The sequence below is a fragment of the Pleuronectes platessa genome, chromosome 21 (assembly GCF_947347685.1).
Source record: "Pleuronectes platessa chromosome 21, fPlePla1.1, whole genome shotgun sequence".
Lineage (NCBI taxonomy): Eukaryota > Metazoa > Chordata > Actinopteri > Pleuronectiformes > Pleuronectidae > Pleuronectes > Pleuronectes platessa.
The window spans coordinates 861,462-869,870 of record NC_070646.1 but is presented as its reverse complement, the minus strand read 5'-3'; the positions used below and the strand labels follow the sequence as shown (position 1 = coordinate 869,870).

General features: G+C 46.8%; 1 protein-coding gene across 2 annotated transcripts in view; it reads left to right on the top strand.

Annotated features, from left to right (window-relative positions):
• rnf213b (ring finger protein 213b) overlaps positions 1-8,409 on the top strand; it is a 30,919-nt gene continuing 22,510 nt past the window's right edge. For both annotated transcript variants that reach the window (XM_053413209.1, XM_053413208.1), the window contains exons 1-20: positions 1-98; positions 1,473-1,612; positions 1,718-2,445; positions 2,520-2,675; positions 3,315-3,484; positions 3,573-3,856; positions 3,943-4,181; positions 4,650-4,856; positions 4,933-5,146; positions 5,236-5,291; positions 5,369-5,534; positions 5,608-5,757; positions 5,999-6,097; positions 6,195-6,323; positions 6,457-6,622; positions 6,708-6,875; positions 6,961-7,110; positions 7,202-7,833; positions 7,928-8,087; positions 8,175-8,392. In XM_053413209.1, the coding sequence (XP_053269184.1) occupies positions 1,520-1,612; positions 1,718-2,445; positions 2,520-2,675; positions 3,315-3,484; positions 3,573-3,856; positions 3,943-4,181; positions 4,650-4,856; positions 4,933-5,146; positions 5,236-5,291; positions 5,369-5,534; positions 5,608-5,757; positions 5,999-6,097; positions 6,195-6,323; positions 6,457-6,622; positions 6,708-6,875; positions 6,961-7,110; positions 7,202-7,833; positions 7,928-8,087; positions 8,175-8,392 (4,185 nt within the window). In that variant the 5' untranslated portion in view covers positions 1-98; positions 1,473-1,519. The remainder of the gene's footprint in view (positions 99-1,472; positions 1,613-1,717; positions 2,446-2,519; positions 2,676-3,314; positions 3,485-3,572; positions 3,857-3,942; positions 4,182-4,649; positions 4,857-4,932; positions 5,147-5,235; positions 5,292-5,368; positions 5,535-5,607; positions 5,758-5,998; positions 6,098-6,194; positions 6,324-6,456; positions 6,623-6,707; positions 6,876-6,960; positions 7,111-7,201; positions 7,834-7,927; positions 8,088-8,174; positions 8,393-8,409) is intronic.

Genomic DNA, 8,409 nt, shown 5'->3' with positions numbered 1-8,409 from the left:
ACTTGAGTGGATTAATTTGTGGACGTTCTCTTACAGTTTAATGTCTCAGGTCTTATAAACATTTCCTGATCATTTCATCTGCAGCTGAGAACCAGAAGGTGAGTGAATATCTGTTTATACTGTAAAAGTACTACTACACTGTACAGATGTACTACCACACTGTGAAGATGTACTACTACTCTGTGCAGAGTACACAGTGAAACTCTGTATGTGACGTTCTGATCCTTGTTCAAACATTAACAGATCAAAACTCAGTAAATCATCTTTGTGTCTTCGTCTGAAACCAGCTCTGATGTTCATAGAAGCAAATACGAGTCGTTATTAGTTTCTCTGTTGTTATGTCTCATATCTAATCAGTCACTTTAACTTTTTATTCAGTTTTTAGTCGTCTTATTTTCTAGGGTCAGAACAGAGGATGTTATGTGCTGAGACAACTTGTGAAAATGGGCCATACAAATAAAATGTGATGGATTATTGATAAATTATTGTTCAAGTCATTTATTAACCTTTAGTGGCTTCACTTGTTAAAATATGATCATTTGCTGCTTCCTCTTTTTTGTTTTACTCCAAATTGAATTTCTTTGGGTTCTGGTCTGTCATGTATTTATCATCACAAATATATTAGTTTACATAGTGAGATAGTGATTAAAGATGGATGACATGATGATTCTCTCAAGTCAAATCAAAGAATCTCCATCGCCCCCTGGTGGCTGGCTGCAGTACTCGTCATAAACCCCTCAATCTCCACGTTTGCAGATTTGACCAAAATAAATCAAATCAAAGTAGATGTGAGATACATGTTTGTCAATGTTTGTTCAAGTTCCTGATAAATTTGATTTAAATTGGTGATTTGATCGTATAAAGATGAGCTGAGACGTCATGATTGACAGCTGAGACTCACTCCTCACGTTTAACTCCCTAAAATCTGTGTCTAAATTATAAAGTTGTCTAAATTAATAAAAAACAAATGAGTAATTGATGATGACATAACAGGTATCTACAGCCATAGTGGTTTTTATGGTTATTTACGACTCGTCAAAGTCCCTGAGGAAGAGGAGCTTATCTGAAGATTAAGATTAAGATGCATTTATTAGTCCCAAACACATGCACAGAAACACTCATGCAGGTAAGGAAATGTAACCTCTGCTTTTGACCCATCTGGTGCAGGACACACAGAGCAGTAAGCAGCCATGTACAGCACACAGGGAGCAGATGTTGGGGGAGTAAGGTGCCTTGCTCAGGGGCACTAGACAGGGTAGGGAGACTCCTGGATTTTTGGACAGATCAATCCAGGTTCGTCTTTTTGTTGTTTCTCCGTGGAGTCGAACCAGAGACGAACCAGAGACCTTCTCTGCCCATAGTCCAAGTTTCTGCCACTAGGCCTCTCCAAAGAATAAGTGTTTCCGCCCGGTTGTGCACAGTGTCACAGAGGTTTTGCAGGCATGGTGGATGTGACTGACTTTTACATCCAGACACAGGAAGCATGGAGCAGAGACGCTCCTAAAGACCGAGTGGACAGATGGAGGAGGCAGCAGGAAGGGGCCCCGGATCCCAGCGGGGAACCAAGGGGAGGGAGGATGATGCCACCAAAAGGTCCCAGAGAGGAACTAAGGTACAAGAGTTTCAAACAACAAACGTGTTTAAAAACCCTGAAAGAAATGAAAACCAGTCTTGTGGTCGTGGGTTCGAGTTTACTGTACGTTACTGTGTGTCCCAGGAACAAGGACCAAGCCGGAGAGGTCAGGACAAAGAGAAGAAGAAAAAGAGAAATCCAAGAAAGAGAAAGCACAACTCAAACGCAGGAGCAGCTGCCAGGAGTGAAAACACAGAAGAAGAAGAGAAGATGGAGGCTGTGATGACGACAAGCAGCCAAACTCCAGAGGAGGTTCCTGTAGAGACGCTTCATGTGGATCCTCCGGCTGAAGAGACCGAGCAGAAACCAGAGAATCAACCGAGGAGCAAGGAAGTGAGGACGGTGCAAGTGGAGACTCAAACAGTGACACCGGACGGTTCAGACAAGGTGACGCAAACTGAGGTTGTTGCTCAGATGGACAAGGAAACACAGACAGACTCAGCTGCTCCCGAACAGGACGACACAACCAATGAAAAGACTGGACCTGGGTCTGACGCTGCAGAGACAGGACGAGACAAAAACTCACCTGAACCGATGGAGCCGGACAACGACGCTGCTCAGGCTCCGATACCGAAACCTGAAAATCCAGACAACAAAGCCTCAGAAGCTTCCGATTCAGAAAAGGAACAAAACCCTGTGAAGGAGGAGAGTCCTCCTGCAGGAGGCTCCAGCCAAGAAACACAATCCAAACCTCCAACAGGACCGAAATCGTACGCTGGAGCTGTGTCTGGAGACGGGAGGAGAGAGAGAGCATCCAATATGGCTGCTGACAAAACCACAGATAAAACCTCCAGAAGGTCCCAGAGCTCACGGTGCGTGTGACACGGATGTTTGTGACTCAAGCGGTTGAACCTGATTGTAAATGTGTATTTCTCTCTCTGCACAGTGATTCCAGCCCAGTGAGAGCGCCCCCTGGAGTCCCCATGTTCACCTTCCATGTCTATGCTGTGCTGGACAAGAAGTTTAGATTCAACCAACAGCACGACACGCTGGCTCTGTTTCACTCTTCAGGATATTTACCTCTCAAAGTGACGCACTTTGTGTAAGTTTGTTTCCTCTCGTGTGTTTTTACAAATATAAAAATTCTGCGATCTGCACCAACGGATACTTCCCCATCATAAGCCAGATACAGGTTTATTACACGTTCAGTAGTTTCAATCGTCCACGTTTGTATTGTGGCGGTGAAACATCTAATGAATGGTTTGGTCCTTTAACCCCTTTTTACAAAATCTCCCATTAATATCCCAGTAACCCAGTATCTGCTTTGGGCCACGCTAACCAAACTTAAAGATTAGCCTCCTGTGCGGGTAACCGACCTCCGGACAGGGTCCACTATTCATCCACTAGAGGGCAGTGCAGAGTCGTAGGTAGATAAGGTTTTGATAATGTTCCTCTTGTTGTTTAATGACCAGCCGACCAATCAGAGCAGACTGGGCTCTATCAGGAGGGGGGGTCTTACAAAGACAGGAGCTAACAAGTGTTTGAGCCGGAGGCTGAAAAGAGGAGCTGCAGCGATGGACATTTTGAGGAAATTTTTTCTGAACTTTAGAGAATGAAACCTGAAGATGATCAGAATGTGTCTCCTTTAATATTTATACCTGTTCTTTCCCTGAAGTTCACAAACAAAGCCACACATTCCACCCCTCTGTTCTGATTAACATGTTTATCTTGTTATGTTTAGTGGAGTAGGACAGCAAGGCTATCTGGTCGAAGCGACTCTTTCGCTTGAGGAGAGTGATCTGCAGAGAGACCACTACCTCTGGTATTCATATGGTGTCCTGCAAAGACAAAAAGAGATAAAGGAAGACGCCGTGAGATACATTTTGATTCCTCGAGACTCCAACCTTAAAGGTAAGACAAGAAGCATTAATCCTCAGCATTTCCCTAGTGGTTTCAGTCTCATTTGACCTGATGGTGTACTGGTCTGCGTTTCATCCAGAGCTGCACCTTTACGAAGGCCTCATCAGTGTTGGTGGGGGGCAAAGCTTTTGGAAAACTGGCTTTAACTTTGTCGGCTGGAGGGGTTCGAAAGGTGAGGAGGTGTCAGACGCCTGGCTGGCCTCCGCCAAACTGCTGCTGAACAGGATCTTCCAGAGCTGGTCTCCGTCAGACAGACTGAGCACCACCAGCCTCTGTGACCACTTGAAGCATTTTACAGCGAGTCTCGGTCCTGCACATTCGAGGGTGAAATTCAGCGACAGTTCACAACCCACCAGGATCCAGGTCGGTGCAGCAAGAAGAGTTAAGACATCTCTCTAAGTCTGACCTCCATTGCTCCACCTATAACAAAACTCTTTGTTTGTTTGCAGACCTCAGAGCTGATTTCAGAGATGTTGGTTCAGATCTTGAAAGGAGAGGAGCTGCCAGGAGGCCGCGGTGACACCAGTCCTCTGGTTCTGGGCCTGTCGGTTTTCACTGTGACCAGAAGCTGTAGTATCGATCTCGGAGTGAAATGTTGGGAGGAGTTGTGTGTCCTGGTGTCTTCAGAGCCGGCGATGGAGAAGACAAACCTGGACGGGCTGCTCACATCTTTCCCAAACTCACAGTAGTAAGTTGCATTAAGAAGGTTGTTCACCACAGCTGATAAATGATAGATTCTGTGGATTTTATTTTCCTAAATGTTTTTAAAGTTGTGAAAAGCATCAACCACAAACTGAGGAGAATGTGTTCTGGGTTCAAAATGAAGACTATATTTAAAGGGATAGGGTTAAATATAGTCTAAGTCTCCATTTTAAGACTAACCCTAACAGCTCCAAGAACTGAAGCCAAAGCGCTCGATTGCCCTCAGGTGGCTGACTGCATTTTAGGTCATAAACCCCAGCCTCCTCCATGTTAGCAAATGGGACATGGACCAAACAGAAATAGGGGGCCCTGTGATGGACGGGTGACCTCTCCGGGGAGGAACCTGCCTGACGCTCTGGAACGTTAACAACTTATAAAGTGTTACAGTTTGTGTTGATCTGGGTCACTGATGATTCGACCTTGTCTTCTCTCTGCCCCCCCCCCCCCCCCTCAGTACCGTGTTGGGTCTGATGAACCTCTGCTCTCAGCTCCTGGTGTCGGAGCTCGTCCTGCTCATTCCTCTGCTCTTCAGGCTCAGACAGTCGGGAGCCGACGCGTCCAAAGTGGGTCCAGCCGTCGAGGAGGAGCACTGGTCGGGACTGGAGGGCGTCGGCTTCACACAGTTCAGAGAGAAGATCCAGTCCAACCCCGAGAAAAGAAGGTGACTCTATCTTCCCCTCAGCTTTCCTTCTTCATGAGTGAATGAAGTGAGTCTTCATAACACTTGTTTTCCTCAGGAGGATGATGGATTTGACACAGTCACGCTTATCATTGGCTGAAGAGACGCCTCAGCTCCTGATTGGCTGGCTGTCACTGTTCGCCCTGGGGGACCTTCCGGAATTCTCGGACCTGACAGGGATACATGCAGAGCACCTGATCCAGAGTCTGCTGTACAGACTCCGAAGATGTGAAGAAACGAGGGATAACAACAGACCACAGGAGACCGTGAAGGTGAAGAAACATACGAATAACATTTAAAATAACGTTGTCTTCTCTTTAAAATGACCCTTTGTGATGATCTTTGTCTTTTCTACGTGCAGAACACTCAGAAAACTTTGAACCATATTCTGCTAATGGTGGACAAAGAGAAGAACAGGTAGGATCAGGTGAAACCTTCTTTCAGACCGATGCTCCCTGGCTTCGTTCCCTGCAGCTTTTTCTCTTCGTCTGCAGGTTGATTGAATCTGGAAATGTGGGCGGGGCCTTCTTGAGTAGCATCAGCGTGGCGAAGAGCACATGCATGATGGTGAAACTGGTCCCGTGGTTCCAGGCGGTGGTCCTGTCCCACCAGCTCGTCCTGAGACTGGCCGAGGTTTTGGACACTGCACAGAGAAATAAGGTGATGATCTCTTTTTTTATAATCCGTAACTTCCTCAATACTTCAGTGTCACTCAACGTTTTGTGTCTCTCAGTCAGAAGATGAGATGTTGGAGAACTTCAAGCTGAAGCTCTCGAAGACGCTTGGTGCTGCGCAGCAGCGAATCCATGAGTGGCGAGAGGAGCTGCTGAAAAAAGACCTAGTGACACAGAGTAAAGCTCTCAGCTACCCGAAGGAAATTGAGGTACACAGGGAATCAGAATTACTGTCAATAGTATATGGAAGCTCATCATCATTCAACTTACCAGAGTTTACTAAAGAAATATAAGAGTTTAAACTCTCGTCTCCTGGATTTAATTACGTTTTGTTTCTTGCTGCAAGAAAATGATGATGGATTCAGTTTACAGTGAACTGATGAACCATGCAGGTGAAGCAGTCTTAATATAAACTGAGTGAATGTACCAGTGACTGTGTTGTATCACCAGCTGTGGGACAAACTCTTCAGAGTGGAATGCTTCATTGAAGAGGTTTCCTCCCGATGGACTCAGACCCTGAGAAAAGAGCTGAGGAAAAGGATCTCCGTGGTGAGTGGGTCTGTGCTGTTCAGTGTGAAGTCGTTATCTGAGGTCAGAGTCAAACGTGGTTTATTGAACAACACATCTGAGCTGAGCATCTTCACAGGCAAATGATGAGGCTAAAGTTCTGCTGTGCTGCGTTGATCCCATGGCGTCGGCTGTGAGGAGCAGCCACACTGAGGTGCAGACGTGTTTCCATGAGATGTGTCAGTCAGCGATCAAGACAATCTGCCAGGTGCCGTTCAGACCTCCTCCTCAGAGGGTTGCTTTTCCTCTCTTCTTCCAAGAACATTTTAATTTGAGAGCTTATTCATTTTACGTACCCTTGCTTTGACTAATTAAGACCCTGCCCACATTTTTGTTTTTAGGGAGGCCGCGCCGGAGACCTGATGCGCAGTCTCAGCTCCAAGGTGAAGGAGGTTCCGATGGTCATCCTGTCTGCTGTCGTGGTCGAGTCCGCAGCTCGGTTCACAGACAACCCTGTGCTCCAGCTGCTGGATTTTCAGTCGGCCATGAGCCACCTGCTTTTAAACGGTACCTCAGTCCATATTTCATTGTTCTCAATTGTTTCCTATCTTCTCAAGCTTGTGTAAAGACCAGTGTTGTTGTCTTGGCCCAGGGGATTGGAGGTCGATCCAGGTGGATGACTCCGCAGGGCAGGTGGTCCACAGCTGTGTGGTTGCAGTTGGATCTCTGGTGGAGTCTGTGCTTCAAGGACACGTGGCGCTGGGACACCTGCAGACCTGCCTGAAACATAAAGAGCAGTTTAAGAAACTCTACCTGCAGTGTATGAACCTTCATCAGCTTCAAACAGCCTTCCTGGATTACTTTGTTAACTATATTTAATATCTAACATTAATATCTTCCCACAGACAAGAAACATTCCACAGCTGGAAGCGTTCCTGTCGATGCAGGTGATGTTCTGGCTGAGAGAGAGAAGGATTTGAACTCTTTCATGCAGAGGAAACAGCAGATGGACACACTGATAAAGATGATAGCAAAGGTTAAAGAAAGCATCACAGGTGAGATTGAGCAGAATTACTCTAGATAAGACATAAAGGACTTTTGGGTTTGGTTTGGTTTTGCTGAGTAACGTGTTTCTTATTCCACCAGTTCCTGAGATGTCGACTCTTGAGGAGCAGCACAGCGCAGATCTTCAGAACATCAGCCTGAACAAACTGGTGCTGGTTCAGTCTCTTGATGCTGAATGGACTGTGAAGAAGACGGGTCCTCCCCAGGTCCTCTGGTACCACATCAGTCTGAATGTGTTGAAAATGAGCCACGAGATGCACAAACTGCATCAGAGCAACCTGGTCCTCGCCTCCTGGGTGAAGGGGGCTGCGTCCTCAGCTTCGGCGAGGCGACCCTCCTCAGCTCCAGTTGCAGTTTCCCTAACACAGGTCTGTGAACACATCTGGAATCCGCTGCTCACCGAGTTCCTGCAGCTTGGCGTCAGCATAGCGGGTGCAGACGTCACGCTCGAGCAGATTGATCAGGTTCTGTTGGAGTCTGGCGATCAGGGAGACGGGAGGCTAATGAAGAAGGAGCTGAGTCTGATGTCAGAGATGTTTTGTGAACCCAGACAGTTCCGACCTGTGGAGAACTGGGTGGAGATAAGGCTGGCTCAGATCCGGGAGTATTCCCAGCTCCACGAGGCAGCGGTCGCAGCCGGTGCGATGCTGAAAATAGCTGAAAAAATGAAGCTTTCTGGAAACTTTGCACAAATTCAGAACCTCAGCCAACTGGTAACTGTCTTATTATCTTCTGCTACATTGGATTTCAAGTATTTACGATTTTCACTCGGTCTCTGAAGGTCTGTTATGCTTAATTATTTAAAAGGGAGAAGACGCCTTTAAGCTGAGGCCTCTGTCATCTCTCACTGAAGACCTGTTTAGTGCCAAAGAGCAGCTCTCCACAGTCACCAAGCAGAACACTCTGTGTCTGGAGGAGTTTCTAGCGAGCCAGACGCTGGTCACCTGGGTCAAAACAAACCTCAAAGGTAAAAGAAGAGTCTCCACATTGATGCAGAAACAGAAACTGTCCTGGGATCTTGCAGGAGATGTCCATATTTCTGTCCTCTCGATAGATATGAGCGATGTGAAGGTTTACGTGGAGTTGGCTTCCATATCTGCTGGAGAGAACGACACCGAGATCGACCAGGTGGCCTGTTTCCACGATGCAGTGATGGGCTACTCACCCCTGCTCTACCACCTCCCCCCTCAGGCCGGCTTTGATGAGTTCATGAAGTGTGCTCAGCTGGTGTGGGACACCCAGAGTCGAGATGAGAAGCTACCGGACAAATTGGTATTTGTTTCTCCATT